The sequence below is a fragment of the Anguilla anguilla genome, chromosome 3 (assembly GCF_013347855.1).
Source record: "Anguilla anguilla isolate fAngAng1 chromosome 3, fAngAng1.pri, whole genome shotgun sequence".
NCBI lineage: Eukaryota > Metazoa > Chordata > Actinopteri > Anguilliformes > Anguillidae > Anguilla > Anguilla anguilla.
Genome location: NC_049203.1, coordinates 65,567,369 through 65,591,307, shown reverse-complemented (window position 1 = coordinate 65,591,307; position 23,939 = coordinate 65,567,369). Strand labels below are relative to the sequence as shown.

General features: G+C 49.6%; 2 protein-coding genes across 2 annotated transcripts in view; one reads left to right on the top strand and one right to left on the bottom strand.

Annotated features, from left to right (window-relative positions):
* Positions 1-325: 325 nt before the first annotated feature.
* si:ch211-67e16.11 lies at positions 326-13,251 on the top strand. The gene is made up of 7 exons (XM_035409454.1): positions 326-1,232; positions 6,951-7,184; positions 7,311-7,481; positions 7,566-7,697; positions 8,977-9,146; positions 10,797-11,033; positions 11,510-13,251. The coding sequence occupies exons 1-7, from the start codon at positions 746-748 to the stop codon at positions 11,696-11,698; spliced, it is 1,620 nt and encodes a 539-aa protein (XP_035265345.1). The 5' UTR covers positions 326-745; the 3' UTR covers positions 11,699-13,251.
* A 56-nt stretch (positions 13,252-13,307) lies between these two features.
* Positions 13,308-23,939, bottom strand: part of abcb6a (ATP-binding cassette, sub-family B (MDR/TAP), member 6a) — a 31,856-nt gene continuing 21,224 nt past the window's right edge. The window contains exons 16-20 of the mRNA XM_035408726.1: positions 21,409-21,583; positions 20,894-21,006; positions 20,410-20,504; positions 17,880-17,948; positions 13,308-16,290 (exon numbers count right to left, since the gene is read on the bottom strand). Of these exons, the coding sequence (XP_035264617.1) occupies positions 16,140-16,290; positions 17,880-17,948; positions 20,410-20,504; positions 20,894-21,006; positions 21,409-21,583 (603 nt within the window). The 3' untranslated portion in view covers positions 13,308-16,139. The remainder of the gene's footprint in view (positions 16,291-17,879; positions 17,949-20,409; positions 20,505-20,893; positions 21,007-21,408; positions 21,584-23,939) is intronic.

The following is a 23,939-nucleotide window of genomic DNA, read 5'->3' as shown; positions in this document are numbered from 1 at the left end:
ATTGCAAGTGCCTAATGGCCTAATAGGGGAAGGATAGTAACAACACAAATATATACGGTAATGTTTGATTTCAGTAACAATACAGGTGTTGTGCTCTCCTTTTGCATTTCATCTATCAGTTTCCTCTAAAAAATACTGACACAAAATAATATGATAATTAATGTGATTTATTGATCGAATTTCCGCTTTTTCCTCTATCTTCAAAGTCGTGCACTTTCCACAAACATCTCAGAGAGACATCTCGTATATGCATAGGACACCGTCTCCGGCTTCCCACATCTGTGCCCGGGGAGGACGTGCCGGGCACTGCGCGCCGCGCGCCAAGGGTTCGGTGCCTTTATTTTGACAGGGAGCCCATCCACATGCCGCACTTGGCTCCCTCTCCCCTCCCCCCGTGTTTACATGGCATGTCAGTGCCTGTGGGATAGAGTCACTATTGCAGATTACTTTCCATCTGGATGCTAGGCTGACCCCTTTGAAGTCTCCCTTAAATGAAGAGAGTCGCAACTTTTCAATCTGACAAGCCAGCGAAGAGGCATCGCTCTCTCATGACCTAACTGCTCTTCCCGAACGACTGGACGTCCCGCGTTGGGCTAAATCAATAAATAAAAATCGGCGAAACTTTTTGAAGAGAAAAAGTAGGCTACATCGTCCACGAAAATCTTTTTTTTCTTTTGTATCTTAAATTTTGCATATAGCACAAAATCTGAATTTATCTCTATAGCTTATTTAAGGCATCTCAAGCATGCGGTTTCAGTCGATGCGTGTGTCTCTACTGATTTTCGCTCTATTGCTGGCGGAGTGCCGGGGTTCTCAAATAAAGTTTGGTCGATTGGACCGGTGGGCGAAAGCCGGATTCCAGTACCTGAAGCTTAACCTATGCCGGAGGGTTTCCTCCTTGTCGGAGAGCGAATGCAAGAGGCTGTCCCACCTTCACCAGAGCGGGGTGGCGGTCTACGTCTCTGAACCAAACTCCGAAAAAGTACTGGCGATCCTCCCCGACTCGTATTCAACTGGTTTGCCCGCTTCCAAACAAGGTGGGTACGCGATAGCGTCGGTTCTGGACGACGGCAAGAGGCACCAGGACTTTTACCTTGGATCCACTGCGCATGACGCAGTATTGGTGTTGGATCCCAGTCCGGGCGAAAGTTTCGGACACCCCGTCGTCCTTTTCTATATCGATTTCAACGTGACCAAGAAAAAATGTGGACATAGAGATGGAATTTTCATAGGTAAGTGTTTTTCATAATAATCAGTTTAAATGTACACGCTTTTGTGATGTAATTTTAGGTGTACACACAATCAGTAGGTCGTTATAATGCGGAATAGTAATTGCGCGTGTGTAAGCGATACATACAGACACCTGTAAAAGAGACAGGTTTTTTAAAATCACTACTATATTTTACTAGTTGCTTCACTTGCCAGCAAATACCTAAATTTATGTTTTATCAGAAGGATGTAGCCTGAAATTGCGCCGTAAGAGCACAAAATCAATTTCAGTCTGACAACCTGTGGGACAACAATGGGTTAAATTGTTCTTAAATACTCATCTATTCTGCTGTTTTCTCTGCTGCAGTAAGAATATACTTTTCACATGATATATCATATGCATTTAAACACATGTTAAACAAGCGCTCAAGACTTGCTTAATTTGCATATAATATTCTTACCTGTGTCCTACTAATATGGTTGTTCAGACAGTCTTTTGAATATTCAAGGCATTGGGATTTGGATTTTTAGCGAATGCACGCCAGGAAGCAGGAGCTGGTCTTTGGCCCAAGCTTCGCCATCTGTTTCCAATCAGCAAAACTTCCCCTTCCATCCCCGAAGCGTCGCACGTGGACGCACTGAGTAGCTTAACGAAAATAGAATATGGATCTCACCACAATAAACATTGGCAGGAAATGATGTGCTTTTGCCAAAAAGAGATAACATAATTGATTTCTCATAGCCAGAGGCCAAACATGTTTGATTCTGAGCTATGAAAGACCTGTTTATTATGAATGCCCCTCTTTTTTAGTTCAAATAGTAAATAACCACCACATAATTCACTTTCATGATAACCATTAATGCGTGCAATAGGCACAGATGATGGGCTTGGGGATAAGCAATTTACAGACACTTCCTGTCTCAGAACTGTATTGAATATTCAATCATTTATTTTATGAAGAACAGACAGTGCCCTGTCTGTAGATTTTCCACTTTATCCCAATGGGGAAAGTCAGAGAGAGAGAGTTAAAGATGGAGATGGGGTCATAGTACAGAAAGTGCCGTGGCAGGAAATTGATCCCCTGGTTGCACGGCGGGATTTGTGTACGGGGTATTTGAGAAACAACTGCCCAACTGACTTCATACAGTCTCCTCTAAATCAGACATTATGAAGAGGAGCAGATCTTGCCAGTGTCCTGTTCAGATCTTCACCGGCACACTGGTGTTCTAGTGGTCAATCTGAGAAAATAATAACAGCAAGCTTCTTCAATAAATGTTGAGGAAAAACCTTGGCTCAGAAATGTTTTAGAGTGAATTGTGAAGAGCAGACTGCATTTTTAGTCTGTTCTCCGGGCCAATCTTAAATCGCCTGAGAACTGAACAAACTCACTAGAGAACCTGTGCACAGTACTAATACAACGGAAGTAACATCACATCCTATGCTTGACTGCTTAGGACATTTATTTATGCAAACTTGTTAACGTTAAATGCATTACGTATCCAGGAAATCCCTTAAATGGCAGGAGCTGCTTAAGAGGGTAAAATCATTTTCAATGTGACGTGAAAAGGTGGATGAGAAATCAACATGAACACAATGCAATCTGTAGAGCCCTTTCCTCTCACCACCCCTTATGCAACTGGAATTTAATGTAAAATATACAAAAAATATATATATTATTAACAGTTTATAATATATTGGGAAATATACTAATTCTTGCCACTTAAAGATTTGGTAATGTATTACGTTTTCAGTATGTGAAATAAATTCATCATCATTATATTTTTCCACATAGGTCCACATATTTATAATATATTGCAGTATATTGGATTCTCGTGCAGCTGTTTCTCCCCGTGCACTGGGATGCAGGGACAGCAGTGCAGAAGTGCAGCTCGTGCCGTGTGTGAGTGCCGGATGGAGAGCTCTGAGGGGTTGCCAGTTCCCCCTGACCCCCCCTCAGGGAGAGCGGAGAGAGAGAAAGAGAGAGAGAGAGAGGGAGGGGTGGGGGTGGGGGGGGGGGGGGGGGGCAGACAGGCTGCCAGAACGAGAGTCATGCATTCGCAATAGGATCTGTCAATTATTCATCCTGAGGGCTGTCTGTCCTCAGAAGTGGGTTCAGCACCCATCAACCCCCTCCCCCCCCCCCAAAAAAAAAGGCACTCCTCCCTTCTGCGTTTGGACAGCCCGTGTCCCGTACCGCCTGCCTTTCCCTGTGCCTGACCCCCCTCTGACTGTGCAACCCTGTCTCTGACCCCCCCACCCCCCACCCCGCCCTCCCCGACATTAAACATCCGCAAACATTCACCCCAAGCTCTACATTCCCTTCCCCTTCGAACCACTGGCCTCTTGTCTTTCATCAGAAGGGGGAAATCCATCCAGGGTCCCGCCCGGCAGGGTTGCTTGCGCTAACACGCCGACATCCACTCTCTTTATTTACAATATCAACACCGCCTCTTTCCATTGGCTCGGTCGACCGAGCCGTTGCGATCCAAAGGACCCGTTTGTAGCGCCACGCGTTCTACCGTATTGGGATTCTGCCTTTTAAAGTCACGACACGAGCGCAGAGACAAAGTTGATGAGACGCATTCCCGCTTCCTCTGACTCCTGTGTAAACAGCGTTGCCTCTTTTCTAGACGTCACATGACGGCCCGCGGTTCTCTTTGCTCTTGCGCCGCCGAGCGTGGTCTGCGTGACACGCTCAGCTCTGAATAAAGAGCTTTTTCCAAATAAGGAATGTTGACCGAGCGCAATTTATCGAGCGATTGACGACGATGCACGCTGAGCTGCTTGTTACAGTGAGAAGTTGTGTCTGAGGGTGGCGGTTTTTTGAAGGGAAATCTGTCGGTCTGTTACAAATCAAAGTTAAAAAAAGAGGGGAAAATGGCTGAGGAAAACAGGAGGACATAAGAAGGCACAGAAAGAACAAACAGAGAGGGAGAGAAGGAGTGCAAACTGTTATGCTTCCCACTAGTCGTGCTAGTCCTAGGTCTGGAATTGTGTTCTGGGCTTGCACTGTGTCCAAGCTCTCAGCCACCTTGTCTGAAGATGTAAGGGGGTGTGTGTATGTGTGTGTGTGTGGGGGGGGGTATGCATGTGTGTGTGTGTGTGTGTGTGTGTACATATGTACATGTGTTTGTGTGTGTGTGGTGTGTGTGTATCTGTGTGGTGTATGTGTGTGCATGTGTGTGATATTAAGCCATTACAGAGAGGAAATGGACCCTGGCATAGTGTATAGTTCCACACGTCAAAACCATCACTGGGAACCTGACTGCTTTATTCAGTTATTGCTGTGGCTTTTTCTACGACAGTTTTGCAGCCATTTCTGTTTACAGTTCCAAAGGCTACGCAGCTTGACGAAGAGGAGAAAAACATTTTCTGACTCATTGCCCGTGGTTTTGACACATCGTGAAGTCGGGGAAATCTGGGTTCCATAAAAAGCCGCAGTCCAGCAGCCTCAATCAAACCAACCGCGGCCTTCATTTAAATAAGGCAAAGGAATGCCAGGGATGCTGGGTTGTTAAATCAGTAATTACCACACACAGGCACGCACACATATCCATGCACTCATAACCTCTGTCTGTGCCTCACTGCTTCACTCAGATTAATGCAGACAAATCTAAAACACATACACGCACCCTGAGGATATGTCCTGCCAGCATGTTTGCTGTTCAGTATCTTTCCTAAGTTTGTCTCTCCTGTTTATGAGGATTTTTCTTTTTTTAAAGCAGTAGGATTGGATTTGTAGAATATGTTTTCAGATACAGGTACTTCACAGGCAACATGACTGCTAGCTGGCAGACCTTCATCTTCTGTAACACACTGTGACTGCTGTGTTATTGACATCATTTATCATGCTATGTTGATATTCACTCTGCTGTGGAGAGTGGCATTTTTGACTTTGTTGTACAGTTGGCGTAGCCAAGTGTGACATGGTGTTTCTTATGTGGCTGTGTTGCGGTGTGCGTGTGAATCTTGTGTGGTTAGTGTTGTGGTGATATTATATAACTTACGTGGCTGATTTGCAGTGTAAATCTAGGGTATGCCTCTGAGTTTGGCTTTGTGATGTTCTTTGACTCAGTCATTATGTAATGATGTGTCCTGGTGTGTTGTGTTAGTAGTTATGTGGCTTAGTGTTCTGATGTTTCGTTATTTTATTGTGTGTTATGTTCCAGCAGAACAGTACCGGACAGCGGCACTGCATGTGATGTTGTGTCACAGTGGCGTGGTGTTCAGTGTTTGTTCTGGTTCTGTTCTGACATTGTGTCTCTAATATGGTGTTCTGTCACAATTGTGCAGTTATGCCCTAGTGTGTCTGTATATTTTAGCGTTCGATGACAGTTGTGTGGCGGTGCTGTAATGTGTCTGTATATTTAGCGTTCAGTGACAGTTGTATGGTCCTTCTGATGATGTGTCTGTATATTTTATCGTTTGGTGAAGGGTGTGTGGCTGTGTTCTGATGTTGGGTCTGTATATTATAATGTTCGGTGATGGTTGTGTGGCTGTGTTCTGATGTTGGGTCTGTATATTATAATGTTCGATGACGGTTGTGTGGCTGTGTTGTGATGTTGTGTCTGTATATTATAATGTTCGGTGACGGTTGTGTGGCTGTGTTGTGATGTTGGGTCTGTATATTATAATGTTCAGTGACGGTTGTTTGGCTGTGTTGTGATGTTGGGTCTGTATATTATAATGTTCAGTGACGGGTGTGTGGCTGTGTTGTGATGTTGTGTCTGTATATTATAATGTTCGGTGACGGTTGTGTGGCTGTGTTGTGATGTTGGGTCTGTATATTATACTGTTCACTGACGGTTGTGTGGCTGTGTTGTGATGTTGGGTCTGTATATTATAATGTTCGGTGACGGTTGTGTGGCTGTGTTGTGATGTTGTGTCTGTATATTTTACTGTTCACTGACGGCTGTGTGGCTGTGTTCCGGTGGGTCCGGTGTTGCAGGTGAGGAGTGCCTGACCCTGGTGATGGTTGTGTGGCTGTGTTGTGATGTTGTGTCTGTATATTATAATGTTCGGTGATGGTTGTGTGGCTGTGTTGCGATGTTGTGTCTGTATATTATAATGTTCGGTGACGGTTGTGTGGCTGTGTTGTGATGTTGTGTCTGTGTATTTTACTGTTCGGTGACGGGTGTGTGTCTGTGTTCCGGCGGGTCCGGTGTTGCAGGTGAGGAGTGCCTGACCCTGGTGATGGTTGTGTGGCTGTGTTGTGATGTTGGGTCTGTATATTATACTGTTTGGTGACGGTTGTGTGGCTGTGTTCCGGCGGGTCCGGTGTTGCAGGTGAGGAGTGCCTGACCCTGGTGATGGTTGTGTGGCTGTGTTGTGATGTTGTGTCTGTATATTTTACTGTTCACTGACGGCTGTGTGGCTGTGTTCCGGTGGGTCCGGTGTTGCAGGTGAGGAGTGCCTGACCCTGGTGATGGTTGTGTGGCTGTGTTGTGATGTTGTGTCTGTATATTATAATGTTCGGTGATGGTTGTGTGGCTGTGTTGCGATGTTGTGTCTGTATATTATAATGTTCGGTGACGGTTGTGTGGCTGTGTTGTGATGTTGTGTCTGTGTATTTTACTGTTCGGTGACGGGTGTGTGTCTGTGTTCCGGCGGGTCCGGTGTTGCAGGTGAGGAGTGCCTGACCCTGGTGATGGTTGTGTGGCTGTGTTGTGATGTTGGGTCTGTATATTATACTGTTTGGTGACGGTTGTGTGGCTGTGTTCCGGCGGGTCCGGTGTTGCAGGTGAGGAGTGCCTGACCCTGGCGCTGAAGAGCCGCTGCCAGAACCAGCTGAAGCGGCGCCAGAGCCGCAGCGAGCGCCCGGGCGGGAAGGGCCGCGCCCGCCGGGGGGCGGGGGCGGGGGCGGGGGCGCACGCCACGCGGGCGGAGCGCAGCGGTGGCCTCTGCGAGATACACTTCCTCCCCCTGGTGGTGGGAGTGCGGGACGGCAACCGGACGCAGCGACTGCACTGCGTGGGTGAGTTCCCCCCCCTGGGCGTTCAGGTCGCCGCGGCGACGCGTTCGCGCGATCCCCTCTGGCCCGTCTCCCGTGCGTGAGCCTGCGTTCTTGTCGTCGCCCCCCCTCCCCTCCCCCCCCCTGCAGATCACCCGGGTTTCGCCCCGTGCCCGCGGCTCCTGCCCATGTCCAGCCCCAGCGCGCCCGCCTCCAGCTGCGAGCTCAACAAGAACACGCGCCGCTGCCACCAGCAGCCGCTGGCCACGCACCTGTCCTGCCGCCTCTACCAGACCTGCGACCACGCCGTCCTGCTCTCGGGTAAGCCCTCCGGCGGGACAGGTACGCAGGCGTGCACAAACCTGACGGCGGTTCTCTCACTGAGGCTTCCGTCCCTGTGCGCAGGGGGCTGGCAGGAGCAGATCACCTTCCTCCACCACGTGCAGAGCCTGCGCCTCTTCTACCGGATGCTGAGGAGCAACGGCTTCCACAAAGACCACATCAAGACCTTCTTTGCCGGCAGCAGACAGGTAGCAGGTGAGAAGACGGGGGCAGCGTGGGTGTCTCTAAAGGGGGGGGGGGGGGGGGGGGGGCGTGAAGGTGGCCACTCCCTAATCCCTCCCACCACATTGAGAATTAGACTGGGAGGTGACGTCTAGACCGCGGCAGATATAGATCACCTAATGAGAGGGTCGGGATGGGCGGGGTCGAAGTGGGTAGGCAGCCCCAGAAAATGCTAACGACGCAGCGTCTTTGAGCATTAAGAGGAAAGGAGGCCATTAAGACCTGGAAGAGTAGCCAGAAGAATTCATGAAAAGACCCCATAGCTCAAGCATCTGTGGCAAGCACTTCCCTTCATCCTTTGAAGAGTGGGTTTTTCGGAATGCTTTTGTTCAAAATTCAGTCCGCGTTCTAGCACTCCACTGCTTTCCAGTTACCAGCAGTGATTGTTACGTCATTACAGGCATTTGGCAGACGCTCTTATCCAGAGCGACGTACATCAGCATTAGAATGCTAAGAACATTCTAGTTGTATATTTATGATCTTACACCTTAATGGGTTTAGCCAGTTTTCTGTATTTCATCCTTCCTTCCTGCTCTCTGTTGTCTCACATATTTATGTCTTTTTTTGCCTTCTCCTTTACATGGGCTCTCACCTTTTCTTACTCTACGAAATGCCAGCTTCAGCATAGGGCCGAATATTACAGAAATCAAAGCAATGATTCTTGTTTGACTAGACGATCGTGTGCGCTACCTGAATAATTAACCAAATGGAAAATATTCAGTAAGAAAAGACTGAGTCAGCGTCTCGCTCCACAGCGTGACTAAATACGCTGGAGTAAGCAGGTCCTGCCTCCGTTATGACCAGCAGGTTTACCAGTGCCCTCAGAGGGAGACACACACACAGCAAAACGTTCAGACAGAGAGCACTGTTCCCACAGCCATACGAGCTCTGAATAAGCGACCTCTGCTTAGGTGACAAGAAACCCAGTCTGGGGTGTGTAGAATGTTAAGTCATGCCTTTGTCTCTGTTGTGCGGCCCCCCTGTAAGTAAGTGTTCTTTAAATAATTCTGTATGTTTTCTGTATGTCTTACCTGTTGCGTTATGTAAGCACCTACTGTGAAAAAGAATTTCCTAATCTAATACAGAGTACGTTAACTCTGACAGCGGACATTTTATCTCTTGTACACTCACATAACCGCTCTCAGAGTAGCGCGACCACTGAGCGCTTTGCTTTTCATTGCGTCCCCGTGTCTCATGTCTGCTTGTGTATCCCCAACCAACCAACCTACGCCCCCCCCCCGCCCCGCCCCAGAGGAAAGCGCAGAGGGGGCGTACCCGGCCACGGAGAAGGAGGCGATCCGAAACCACGTCTCCCACGTGTGCCGCAAGGAGCACTGCGCGGACTCCCTGGTGCTGTACCTCAACAGCCCCACGCGCAACGACGGGACCATGCTGCTGTGGGACGGCAACTACAACGGCATCGTGAGTGGAACCCCCCCAAACCCGCCCCCACCCCCCCCCCAAAAAAACCCCAAAAAAAACCAACACAAACAAAAAACAAAATAAAATCCTCAACACGGGGGAAAAAAGGGGCTGAATTGAATGACTAAACACGCATCAGAGCGCTGGAAGTGCTCCTCCCGTGGCTGAAGTGTGTACCCTGAGGCTTAGGCCAGGGAGCAGGCCGGACGTCAGCGCTGCAGACAGACGCAGCAGCAGAAGGGGACGACAGGCCGAGGAGACCAATCGGGCCGCCGCCCCCCAAAACGGCGGGAACGGCGGCCCTATCCTCCCGCTAAAAAACGAACGCAACGCGCCGCGCGCGCGCAAGTTACCGCCACCACTTCAAAGCTGCTGTTGGCGGGTCTGAGGGAAAACAAGGAAGCGTTCGACCGCGTGAGAGGAAGTTACGCCCCCCCCCCCTCCTGTTTCGCCTGCCTGTTTACTGGCTGGTTACGCCGTACCGCAACGCGGACTGGCGCTGTATCCCCTGAGCCGGGGATGAGGCAGCGGTGCTGATCTCTGTATTGTTCTGAGCAAGGAGAGAGGGATTGAGTTAGACGACAAAGAGAAAAAGAAACAAAAGCTGCCCCTGAGCCTGCAATTTCATTAGTAAGCAACCTGCTGCACACACACACACACACACACGCACACACACACACACACGCGCACGGGTCCGCACACACGCTCCCTAATCTCGACCACTGTGAACCTTCACAAAAAATCCTCACAGTCTTTCCCCCCCGTAAAACCTCTCTTTCATCTGCTGCTAATGCGGCTCTCTCTGGACTGCGCCCACTTTTAATTATATTGTCTTCTTGCCTTTTCAAACGCGCTCGACCCCCCCCCCCCCCCAACACCCCCCTTTCAATCCACCTTCCCCTCGGAAGGTGTCCAGTAATCCTCGCCATATGTTCCCCCGTGGTCCCAGACGGAGTCGTTTTTCGCCCCCCCCCCTAACAATGAGCGCAGACCCTCGAGGGACAAAACAGAACAACCTGATCCCCTGACGGGGGGATCGGGACAATGGGACGCAGGAGACAAGGGGCCACACAAGATCAGCGGTTTGCCAGACAGTCAAATCCTGAAGGAAACTTAAGACCTCCACTCCGGTCAACCAAGCTTCGAGTATTAGTTCAATATTTACAAATCCGATAAATATGTTTCTGGATTAAGAGGCGAGGCTGGTTTGCTCTTGGGGAGGGGGACACCGCATAGCAGCCATTGAGCCGTGTTCTCTGTGCAGAAGATGTAAGAGGCTTCCGTTAGCACTGCTTTTAATTAAAACAGGGCTGTGGATCTCGGCAGCCATGTATGTGACTGCTTTCTGAAAGCAGAGGGAATAGGCTAGTGGGGACATCCAACCCAGTTTGGGCTCAGGCGCAGGACAAAATAAACAGCCAAACGTAAGAAAGAAAAGATGTCCAGATGCTGAAATAGATGCTCCCAAATGAGTAAATTTGTTACCGCAATGTTTTGACCAGCAAGGTCTTCGTCAGGCAAAATGACATGATAAAGACCTTGCTGGTTGAAACGTTGCAGTAATGAATGTACTAATTTGGGAGCGTATATATTTGAGCGTGTGGCCATCTTTCCTTTCTGACGCGAGACGGCTGCCTTTCCTCCCCTCAGGCGGACGCTAAGGAGCGCTACTCGGTGGGCGAGCTGCTGGCGGACCTGGCCGGGTGCCGGGCCAGCCGGGTCCTGCTGTTCGTGGACCAGAGCTACAGCGGCGCCCTGGCCAAGAGGCTGAAGGGGTCGCTCAAGCACCTGAACGTGGCGCTGCTCGTCGACTTCCCCTGGACGGAGATGGCCGAGTACTGGGGATCCTCCGACCCTCCCCGGTGTCTCATAGACCACCTGAGCCAGGTGAGGACAGGGGGAAATGAGACTGGAGCTGGAGGGGGACGAGGGAATGGAGGGGCCGTTAGGGCACTGGGAGAAGGGCTGGCCCGCGACTGTGGAATGCAGTCTGGGAACATTCGTGTGAAAATAAATCTAGCAAATATGTCAAACGCACGTCAATCACATCTTTCTCCTCCCCTCTTTTTTGGCTGTATGTCCTCCTCCTCCTCCTCTTCCTCCTCCTGCTTCTCCTCCTTCTCATCCTGCTCCTCCTGCTTCACCTCTTCCTCCTGCTTCTCCTTCTCCTCCTCCTGCTCCTCCTCCTCTTGTCCTGTTCCTCCTGCTCCTCCTCCTCCTACTCTTCCTCCTCCTGCTTTTCCTCCTTCTCATCCTGCTCCTCCTGCTTCACCTCTTCCTCCTCCTTCTCCCTCTCCTCCTCCTGCTCCTCTTCTTCCTCCTACTCTTCCTCCTCCTCCTCTTCCTCCTCCTCCTCCTCCCAGGATCCCGCCGCGCCCCGCCTGGGAGACCCCGCGGCGGCGCTCCTGAACGTCACGCTCGCCGGCGCCCCCTGCAGCGCCACGCCCCCGCTGACCAAGGCGGAGATCCGCCGGGAGTACATGGGCTGCCAGAACCTCCCGACGGCCCTCTGGTACCAGAGCCGGCGTCGGCCGGAGGACAGGAGGCACTGAGCAGCCCTGCACCCCTGTTTCAACGCGCGCCAGAAACACGCCCACCACACACAGTCACCATGGAAACTCACTCACTCTACACTCCCCCTTCATGCCAGCCCCCTATAGAAGATGTCCCCGTCGCTTCACTCCACATAGTGGCCATACAGTAAGAGTTCACTCCACGTAGTGGCCATACAGTAAGAGTTCACTGACTGGGAACGAGGGAAACATTAAAAACACCATTACTAAGAAGTGCCATCGGTAATAAGAGTACAAATTCCAAACGCAATAAACCAGGAGGTTCGGTGTCCACTCCGGCGCCAACCAATCAGCCCCGCAGCATGGAAATATAAAAATTTCCCCGTCACATATAGTTCTGCATTTTATTGTTTTTTCGTATGTACGCACTTATTGACATGCATCGACCTTCCCTGGACATTGACAAGGCGGCACTGACCTAAAATGTACAACGTTACTTCAGAAGAAAAGAAGAGAGAGGGTGTCTCTGATACTTACGCTCCACGCGGCATCACGTCCACCCCTCTTCCCGCCAGCGATACGCAGTTACCGGGCGTCCCGTGGGGAGTGTCCCGTAAGAGCGCTGCGGTGCCTCGTGGGGGGTTCAGCTGGGGGCCAGCATCGCCTCTTTGAAGAGTGCGCTCTTGCCGGATCACTGAGCAGGCCGCGTTAAAAAACGTGGCGACAACACCACTCCGCTCCCCCCGCTCCCCTCGCTCCCCGAGTTCCGCTAACATTCCAGGACAAAACCTTCCCCCCCCCCAGAATTCCCCGGTGCTCTGTGACATCACAATGATTTAATCATGAGAACGGTGCCAGCCCCAGGCCCCCCCCTCCCACCACAGAGAGGTCGATGGCAGCGCTACACGCTCACACGTCAGGATGTTGCCCAAGCAACGGTTCACACACCAGGAAAGGGAAATATTCACACACTAAACAGGATACAGGGGCCAAATGTGTGTACCAGCTAGAAGCAAAACACGCAACATTTAATCTGAGACACACCCCATCTTACACAGGCCTGCGATGCGGTCAGATTTACCAGTATGTGTATATATTTATAAATATATTACGATACGTATTCTTATCCATGTATTACTTAGTACACGTAAGTGAACACACGCATACCGCAAACAGAGTTTTCATATGTAAAGTTTGTCTCTATGGATTGTTGTTTAAATTTTTGGGGCATCAGTCAGTTATACCCTCCATTTTCCCACCAAACATAAACACCAACCGTAAGAGCTTCATGAAGTCACACCTCACGCCACAATGCAACTGCTGGGCTGTGAACTAAAATACAGCAGTCATCACACCTGTGCTGAAACTTCACTGCAGCCTGAACAAACTGTCTTCTGAATGCACCGTAGAAAGATTATGTTCACTGTAAATATATCCGTCTTCCTGCGCCATGACTTACGGTGAATGCTTTTTCATTGCTTATTGTACACGTGGTTTTTTTCCAACAGTAATCATTCCTCTTATGTATTTTAAACCATAAATCATGTAGATGGCTGTACATATTTGTAATAAATTAACTTTTGTACATAGCAGGTTTGTGTCTGTAACAAGTACATCTTTACCACCGATACACGAGAGGTTGACACACGACATTCTTTCAGTTTAATGCTTGAGGGAAATAAATGCACTTGGTCGTATATGTTCATGTTTTGTTGTTCCAAACTCCTACACACAATCACAATCAAGTCACAGAAGAACAAGACGACAATCAGAATAAATGTTATAATCCCAAGTCATTCAATTGGAACATAGTTTTTTCTTTGATTAACAAAATGTACTGATTTCCAATCTCAAAATATATTTGGCAAGTAGTACAGAAATAAATCATACATTTTCCAAAACAACATATTTATTGTAAATAAATAAAACCCATTACATTTATTCATTTATTCACTGAACCTGACCAGGAAAGTAGCTGAAAGTCTATGGTGAGCATCAACTTTAACCTTTAATAGAAACACAATAACCTGGAAAATGGTTCCACTTCAGACATACAAATGCAACCTGGAACAACAGTGAGAAACGAAATTCCAAATAAACAAGCCACCGACTATGGATTTGCTCAACAACCCAGAAACATTGATTTTAATTAGTACAAAATAGTGCTTATTGTAGCTCCTTTCTCTTTAACAATCAGAAATAAAGTGAGCAGCACTTACATTCATTATAAGGCCATTTTGAACAGCACAGCCTTGTTTTATGCACTGGCCACTCAACTGTGATTCATAATCACCCGTAATGAAGCACTGGATAAGCTAAAGGTACTGTCTCTGATACAAGCATCTGAAGAATGACGACCACAAGCTTTGTCAGTTTGATTCCACTATTCTGCAAGGACTAATGTTCAAACCACTGCCATTATTCCCAGTAGTGATCATTGGTGCCAGAAACAAAAAATAGAATATATTGCAATATATGGAAAATGAATACATAATCAAAATCTGAAAACACTTTACAATATATGGACAGACATAAAAATAAAAAAAATGCGGAAGTATTTTGTAAAAACACTGCTGTGAAAAATCCAAAATATTCACATCTACAATGTATTGCAATATTTTATTCCCCTTCTTGAGACTTGTCCCTAAGGTTAACAGATAAGTGCAGTGTTCTAAGTAGATGTAAGAACCAATGTTCACTTTCCCTCCTTTAAATTCCCTTTGGACCTGTTTGAGGACAGACAGATTAAGAGAACATGAACAGAAGACATCGTTCCTTAGATGTGCCGCTCTCTATGCCTCCTTAGTACTGCCATGAACACACACACGCTCACATGCGCACACACTCAGAAACATACACACACACACACACACACACACACACACACGCACACACGCGCACACACTCAGAAACATACACACACACACACACACACACACATTTAAAACATTTCTAAATCTTTTCATACATTACTGAACTGACACAAAATAATCAATTTCAGAGAATGTGCAATCACCACGAACAACGGTCCACTCAAAGCTTCTGCTTTCCTACAAATGATAGTTCAGGTACAAATACAATGAGGATAAGAACTCAGAGAACTACAGTGAGAAGGCTGTGTCTTTCTCACATGTGACACATACCACAGGTCAGAGCGAGAACAATAAATATCAAAGATATTCTTGAAAGGATTAAAATCATACATAATAAACTGAGAGCATAATTCTAACCCAGATCCCCCCTCCCCTTCTCACAAGCCTAACATCTGTTAAGTTTATGCTACTTAACTCCCTGAGTGGATTTCACTCCCTTATTGTTATATTTTTATCTTTATAATTGCTGTGGGAGGGTAATTTATTAACGTGATTCTATATTTCAGTCTGTCTTAAACTACATCCTGTCGTAAATTCTCCTTAGAGGAAATTTAATCATAAAATCCATACACAGTTCCTCAAACACTTTGGCTCTCCTCAAACTCAAACTCTTTGGCTCACCAACTTTGGCTCTCTCCTTCCACTTCAACCTACTGCAGCGCCGTGTCCTCTAATCATCTACAATTCATCTATTTTATCTGTTAATCTGACAGACAATGAAACTTTCAGGCGGGACTTAATAATTACAACTTAACCTTAACATCATTACCAAAATGCTAACGGTAGGAGATCTTTAATAGCCCAGCCAATGATCTAGCTGCAGCAAAACGCATCACACAGCACATGACCAGAAGCCGAAGCAAAGAAAATCTGATCTTCTGATGCATAGAATGCCGACTGATTCTCAGCTTCTGCGGAAAGCAAAAACCCAATGAATGCAGTATTTTTTTTCTCATGTCATTTTGTCCGTTTTGAAAACTCGGAACAGAGAACATAATTCTTTAAAGAAATCAAATATTTATGATTGTGCTTTAACAGCATATGAACTGTATTTTAATGAGTAGTGCTTCTGCTGAAAATTCTAAGAGTCCAGCAAAGACAAAGGAACATGTTTGCTGGAGACATATATATGTCCAGTGACTTAACTTGACCACAGCTTCACTAGTTTCTTCTCCTAAAACCAAAAAAATAAAAAGGCATTCGTATGGCAGAATTCTGCTGTAAGCACTGTGCTTCTCGATCACAGACCTACGTTTCAGAACGAAAGCTTGACTTGTATTTATAAAGAACCCCTTTTACAACAAAATGCATTGTACACTTGAGTGATCCCAAGCTGAAGCAAAGAGGAAAGATTATGAATCACAAGCTGATTGTATGTACAATTTATACACTTTAAAAAAAGCCGTGTGCCACTACCTCGCAAACGTTTCAAATTAAAAATACAAAAATATCCAATAAATATATGCCAATATATTGAAGCAGGTGACACAGCTCAAAATTTAAACAGTCCAAATGTCTCATCTGAGTGGTCACCTTATCAGAAAAAAAAATATACACAGAACGAATGCCTGTTCTGACTCCGCCCCCTTCCACACACATTGGCTCTCTCAGTGACCCGGGTGGCTCCTGACTGGCTGCAGCTTCTCAGTCTGCTGATCCTTGCTCTCCGTGTCGGAGGCGGAGTCGGAATCGTGGGCCTGCTGTTGCTTCAGCCACATGTCGGCGTAGAGGCCGTCCTTGGCCAGCAGGTCCTCGTGCCTGGGACAGGGGAAGAGTGGGACAGGACGGGACAGTTAAAAAAAATAAATAAAACTAACCAAAAAAAAAAATAAAACTGCTTTCTTGTGGTGAATCTTGCAATTCTGTGGTCACATCTCCGCTTCCTCTAAGCGTTTGATGTCTTATTTGTTCTGCTCGTTTTTAATCACGGACGTTAGGATTGAGGTCAGGCTCACTGAGCCGTGAATTTAAAGATGACATCGGTCACAGAAATGAGCGCTGCGGCGCCATCTTGCTTTCCCGCGGAAACAGGCCGTGAAGCCGTACGGAGTCTCTGAGCGTTCGGGGAGGAAGACGTGGGAACCGTTCTCCCGAAAAAAAACACTTCATCTTCAAACCGGGCGTTACTGAAACCGAGTCCCGGGAAGGATAGGCAAGGTTGAGAACAAAAAAAAACAAAAAACAAAACACTTCAGAAACTCAGAACTTAAAAGCATGAATGAGTAAACCCACCCCCACCTGCCTGACCCCCCCTGATTTTATTTTTATCCTGCAACTCATTCTCCAGACTTTGAGGACCCCCCCCCCCCCCCTTCCTTTTCTGTCCCACACCTGTCAGGAAGGTGAGAGACAGCCTCAGGACAGGGAAACGGTGTCTCCATTCAGGCCATCTCTCTAAAAGCATTTACCCCCCCCACCTCCCGGCCCCCCGGCCCCCCGGCCCCCCGGCCCTTCCTGCGTGCGTATCCCTGTCCGAGGGTCCCCCCCAGGTTAAAAGCCGGAGAGCTGCGCTAGCACCTCACGCTGTCAGTCAGGGTCCAGCGGGCCGGTGTGGGGTTACAGCACCGGTGCCCATTGGGGGGTGGGGGAGGGGGTTGTGGGGGTGCGCTGGGGCTCATATATCAAAGGGCCAATCAGACGGGAGAGCACCGGCGGCTCTCAAACGCAATGTTTACCCTCAGCCCCCATGGGCCAGATAAACGGGACGGGGCCATTAGCTGGGTGGGGGGGGGGGAGAGGCAGCCGCTCCCCCCCCCCCGCGCGCGGTCAGCGAAAGCTCACATCCTGTGCGAAGACGAGCGTGGACGCAGACGCCCGGGGCGAGCGCTGATCGGAAGATAGCGCCGCTCGGAGAGAGGCAGGATCCATTTACACCTCTCTCCTCCTCTTTTTCCCAGGCGAGCACGCAGGTAGGCCCCTGGAGAGACTCTGAGCCAATCACGCGGACTCTCCGCAGGGCTCCGCAGTCTTTCAGCGAATAGGAACTTAACAGAGTTATAACGACACCTGGCATCACACCATGGGGCGACACAGCTCAGGAGGTAAGACCGATTGTCTGGCAGTCGGAGGGTTGCCGGTTCAAACCCCGCCCTGGGCATGTGGAAGTGTCCTTGAGCAAGACACCTAACCCCTAACCGCTCTGGCGAATGAGAGGCATCAATTGTAAAGCGTTTTGGATAAAAGCGCTATGTAAATGCAGTCCATTTACCATTACACCAATACATCCTCAGCATACTGAACGCGAGGAAGGTAAAGTTTTAAATCCAGTTTAATGTTACAGGCTCAAACACAACTATCAGTACTCTTGCGGTGTTGGGCCCACCCCCTGTCGACGGGTCAGTACTCACCGTCCGCGCTCGGCGATCTGCCCGTCCTTCAGAACCAGGATTTGGTCGGCCCCGATTATGGTGGACAGCCTAGAACACAAATAAGCCCAACAATCAACATCTAGGACTTTATTTTTAAAAATGTAATGTTCAGTATGTTGCAATGTCAAGACACGTTAACAGAAGTAAACTTTGATCCAGAAGACCCTGTGCTTCCTTGCAGTTTCTTTGAACGTGCAGCGACTAGACTACGCGAGGTTGCGTTTCTCTTCCCTGACGCTGGTATGACAGTAGGTGAGTCAGAACTTGATTCGCTAATGTGTTATTTATACAACAATTAGGCCGAATTTAATCTCATAATGGGCTCTGTGACTGGCGGCACCACCTCCGTCAACAAACGCGCGGTTTTGCGTTTCCTCTTCAGGGGCTGGGGCCAGATGGAGAGATTACAGAACTCACACATTAAAGGACCGACTGTTTGGACAGGAAACACAGGACAACGCATCCTGCTAAACTTGTAGCACCTCCGACTCTAACTAGTGCGTGCCTACGTGGAGAAATCTCATGAATGAATAATGAGAACGCGCAGGTATGCTCTTTGCTAAGAATTTTCATGTAAAATACATTTAAACATTCAAGAATCATCATGTATACAACAGGTTAATTATTTGAACTTAAACAGGGAGGGTCGGTCTGAGGGAAGGGCGATAACTGTGTGAAGCTTCACAAAAAGAACTTAAGCAATGATTTATTCTCACAAGAACACCACACTGGGCCCAACTGCACATGTGTGCCAATGGAACACAGGACAAAAAATGTGTTTTACAGTAATTGCTCTCAGGTGAACCCAACCCAGACCCGCCTCCGACCCCACGTCCCCCCCACCCTCCCACCGACCCATCCCGTAAACCACACCCCGCCCCTTCTTCAGGGCGCCTGTGCCGGATCCCACTCCATCTTCAAACAAAGCTGGGGGGGGACTTCACTGATCGCTCCCCGCCCAGATCAAAGTGCAGCCCCGCGTTCGGGGGGGGGGGGGGGGGGGGGGAAACTGCGCGGGATCAAAGCTCGCGGGCTCGGATCAGGATGTGTTCACAACGTCCTTTCTGAAGAGAGGACAAAGAGAAAGAGAAGGATAGAGAGACAGGAGGAGGAGAGATGAAGAGGAGGAAGAGAGAAGAGTTGAGAAGGAGAGAGAGATCAGAAGAGGAGGAGGAGAGGAGAGGAGAGAATAGAAGTATAGAGAGATAGGAGGAGGAGAGGAGAGAAGAGAAGGACAGAGAGATCAGAAGAGAGGGATAGAGATAGGAGGAGGAGGAGAGGAAAGGAGAGGAGAGTAGAGTAGAGAGGAGGAGAGAGGAGAAGATAAGAGAAGGACAGAGAAATAGGAGGAGGAGAGTGGAGGAGGAAGATGACAAGAAAGGAGAAGAGAGAGGAGAAGAGAAGGAGAGATAGATAGGAAGAGGAGGAGGAGAGGAGAGAAGAGAGGGATAGAAAGATCAGAAGAGGAGGAGGAGGAGGAGGAAGAAGAGAAGAGAACAGAAGAGGAGAGGAGAGAAGAGGACGGGGCGAGCCTGGCCTGTCGGCGTGTTGCGGTCACACGCGCGTGTCGAGGCTCCCGGTGAAAGCGAGAGGCGGAGCGACACCTCGGTAACCACCAGCAGGCGCGCGCGGGCTCTGCGCCATGGCGACGGGGACGCGCGGGGAACTCTGAGTGAACCGCGCCGAGCGGCGTAAAATATTAACCAGCCCGCCTCTTTATGAGTGACGCTGATGAGGTCCAACACCGAGAACTCTTACAGTCACAGATGTCCGCCGGGGGGGGAGGGGCTGGAGGGGCGGGGGGCGGGGGGGGGACCAGGGCAGGGTGCGGTTTTATACCGCTAAGCAGCGCCTACGAGCCAACTTCACACACCCGGCTAAAGGCCGCGCGCGGTTTACTGAAACCATGGAAACACCTTGGGCCGGCAGATCTGCGGCAAATCGACCCTTCGGCTCCGGCACAAGGACGGGCCGTCCCAATTTAATTAGCGGCCCAGATCTTCAGCAACAATGAGGGAGACGGCATCCTTCAGCTCCCCGTCGACAGCTGATGTTATCTGTCAGATAAAGCCCGGGGATTTAGAGCGGTGAAGTAATGGACTTTCATTTGTATTCCTTTCATGTTCTAACCCTTCATGCGACGGCAGTTTAAGCAGCAAATAGGGGGGTGAGAATTGAAAATCCATCTTCTGTGAATTCTTCCAAAGTTTATTCTTATATCCTTTCATCTCGTTTTAAAGTCACCTTTGCTGGTGCGATGACAAAACAGATATGAAGTGTTTGGAAATCAACCAGGTCACATGCACTGACGGGGCTGGTACGTCCATAGATTTTCATAAACTTTTTTTTTTGGAAGCACACAAGAATAATCACAAGCTCCGTCCACACGGACATGGCACCAGATCATGTTCAGGTGAACCCTGTGTCAGAGGCCCAGAGTCCCGAGCGCCTGCAGCGATGGCTGGCACCGTGAGCCTCGCGGGTCGAGCAGCCGGCCGGGTGAGCTTACCTGTGCGCCACCACGATGGTGGTCCTGTTGGCGCACACCTTGGCGAGCGAGGCCTGGATGTTGCGCTCCGTCTGGGTGTCCAGGGCGGACGTGGCCTGCGCAGGGAGGGTAAGAGCGTGAGACCACGCCCCGTTTTAACAGCGTAGAGCTCTGTTACATTACATTACATTACATTACATTACATTACAGGCATTTAGCAGACGCTCTTATCCAGAGCAACTTACACAACTTTTTTACATAGCATTTTACATTGTATCCATTTATACAGCTGGATATATACTGAAGCAATGCAGGTTAAGTACCTTGCTCAAGGGTACGGTTTGTTAACCAAACCGGCTAAGCCCCACCCCCCGACCCCGCCCCTTCCCCACACGCTCACCTCGTCCAGCTGGATGATCTGTGGAGCTTTGAGGATGGTGCGGCCAAGCCCCGCCCCCTGACCCCGCCCCCTCCCCCAGACCCCGCCCCTTCCCCACACGCTCACCTCATCCAGCAGAATGATCTGCGGGGCCTTGAGGATGGTGCGGGCGATGGCCACCCTCTGCTTCTCTCCCCCGCTCAGCTTGAGCCCCCGCTCGCCCACCTGCGTGTCGTACCCTGCAGGGGGCGACAGAGAGGGACGCCGGTGACCCCGCGTGTCTCCGGGACAGCTGCGTGAGGGCAGGCGCTCGGCCCCGCCCATGTTAGAGACCTGTTTACTTTATTTATTTAACCTTTAATTTAACCAGGGCAGCCACACCGAGACTGACATCTTTGTTGCAAGTGAGCCCAGGAGCCTAAATGTCTTTGGACCGAGGGAGGAAACCGGAGTGCCTGGAGGAAACCCACACAAACATGGGAAGAACACGCAAACTTCACACAGGGAGGATCCGGCTGGCCGGCCGGGACTCGAACCCAGAACCTTGCGAGGCAACAGCACAAACCGCTGCACCACCGTGCCATCCTAGCACATTCTAACGGCCGGCGCTAAGACTGCTAACGTTGGCGGAGGCTGCGCACCGTCGGGGAAGGCCTGGATCTTGTCGTGGATGTCGGCGGCCTGTGCGGCCTCCTCCACCTCCTGGTCGGTGGCGGAGATGCGGCCGTAGCGGATGTTGTCGCGGATGTTGTCGTTGAAGAGGACGGTGTCCTGCGGGACCACGCCGATGTGCGCCCGCAGCGACGTCTGCTTCACCTGCAGCGGAACACACACACACACACACACACAGACGGACACCGTACGTGAGTGTGAGACCAGTGTGCAAACACCCTAACTCCGCCCACCTCTTTCGCCATTGGCTGGCAGAGACGTTTACTCAGTGCTGACAAGCCGGTCACTGTCCTTCACAAGCGTGAAAGCAGCCAAATTAAACTCCAGCAGAGACTTCATCTAAAGCAACAGGTGCACTGAACACTGAACACAGGTGCACTGAACACGGGTGGGCTGTAAACCTTCAGCAGGCTCTGGGACAGGAGCCGCTGCTTTCATTCAAATTCAAGACATAAAGAGTGAAATTTGGGGTGGGGGGTAATGGGGGCTGGGGAGAGGGCAAGGAGGGGTCCATAGCTCCGGAGATCTGAGAGCCAAATTACAAGGCCTGATGACAAACTCCCTGACGGCACGCCCAGGCTGGGCGGGGTACCGGTAGGGGCGTGGGGGCGACCCCCTGCCGAGATCCAAGGGAGGGCAGAGGCTATAGGGCAGCGCCAGCTGACATCAAGGGCTGAGAGTGGGGGGGGGGGGGGCAAGGCGGGGCAGCTGCACCCACCCGGTCCCCGCGCACCTACCCTCCCACTGCTCTATGGCCTTCCACAGGGGCCCTGACAGACATCTAAGAAGCTAAAGCACGATGTCGAGGAGCGGCAAGCCAGCGCAACTCTGAACAGTTTCGGTGGAACGCTGGAGAGTTTTGGCGGAACGCTGAAGAGGAGTGGACGGGACACTGAAGAGAACGTATGAAACATCGAGGAGCGATTCATCAACACTGAGGAGAGCGTCTCAGAACACTGAGGACTACATATGGAACACGGGAGTGCTAATGGAACACTGATGAGTGCAGACAGAAAACTAAGAATCGTTTTCCCAGAAAGACTGAGGTGTAACTCAGCAAAACGTCCTCTCTCCAAAGTGATTCGGTAAGGGAGATGCTGTGCCCACTTAAATTTCAGTTGGCGGGACATAGCCCTTTGTGTTTTTGGTCAACACAGTTTTGTGTAATACCCTGAAAGATGCTGGTAATTGATATGAACATCACCATGACAACACTCTCACCACTGACTCAACACACACATTGCCATGGCTAGCATGAACGCGGTGCTAACTTTATGAACAGTGACTGCATGGGGCAATGTGGTTTTGCAGGGCTGTAGGCTACACCACTGTACACATATGTCTCCCAGGTCCAGAGTGCACTGAGCCTTAGGGACAATACCTCTGTTTGATCTGCTTCCAGGCAGCTAATAATGCGACTCACCTTCCACACAGTAGGTTACAAAAGCATCTACAGCGCTACAATACAGACCTAACCTGGCCAACACGGTACGGACACCATATGCATACTCCTACCTGTCTGACCTCTGAACTCATTAAAGACAGCTGATGCAAAGTATTTTCATCTCATCGGGGGGGGGGGGGATGCTCAACCAGAGCTACTCATACACAGCCTACTTAAGGAGGCTTTGGGGGGGTCTTGTTTAATGTGAGGGGGGGGGGGCTCAAAAATGTGTCGCTGAAATGCTAAAGAGCTTTCAACGGGAGGCCATCTTCTTCTGCGACAGCCATGGCTTCTCTCCATCCTGAGCAGCTTCTTATCTACGGTATCGACCGAGAGACGAGGACCTCAGATCACACACCGAAAAACAGGAACGAGCACGGTCAATACCCAATTAACCCGAGATCTGCCAAACAGATTACTGTGAAAGTCAAACGGGCAGAAACAGACATCCACAGTAATGCAACGTAATACACAAGCTTGTTTGCTGACACATCTCGAACGCAGCTGAGACCTGCCCAAGGACACAGAACTGCAGACGGCTCTTCAGCTTAACTTGAACCAGTAGTGAGCCGTCGATTGCACATATGGTTCGACATTCTATTTTTTTTTGAAACCATATGCTGCAATCTGGTGGGTCACAGATTTTGCTTGCAATCAAACAAAAACAAAAAAAAAAAGAAAAGTGGAAGAAAAGGGAGGGCATTATCACCAGGAGGGCCAACTAGGGACCCTGGAAGAGGATCCAGAAAGAGTCTAGAGCCGGGAACATGGCTAGCCTAAAATAGGACCAGGGCCAGCCCGAAAACAGGACCAGGGCTAGCCCGAAAACGGGACCAGGGCTAGCCTAAAACAAGACCAGGGCCAGCCCGAAAACAGGACCAGGGCTAGCCTGAAAACAGGACCAGGGCTAGCCTAAAACAAGACCAGGGCTAGCCTAAAACAAGACCAGGGCGTCTCTCGCTTTGGCCCCCTGACAGAAACCTATGCCATGGCCCGAACGGGCTGAGGAAATTTCATGAAAGTCCTCCACACTCACAGAATGTCAGCCGACCAATC

Coding starts and splice junctions, on each gene's coding strand:
- si:ch211-67e16.11 (XM_035409454.1), top strand. CDS start 746: ATGCGGTTTCAGTCGATGCGTGTGTCTCTACTGATTTTCGCTCTATTG. Junction 7,185..7,310: donor GCAGCGACTGCACTGCGTGG/GTGAGTTCCCCC, acceptor CCCCCCCTGCAG/ATCACCCGGGTTTCGCCCCG. Junction 7,698..8,976: donor CGGCAGCAGACAGGTAGCAG/GTGAGAAGACGG, acceptor GCCCCGCCCCAG/AGGAAAGCGCAGAGGGGGCG.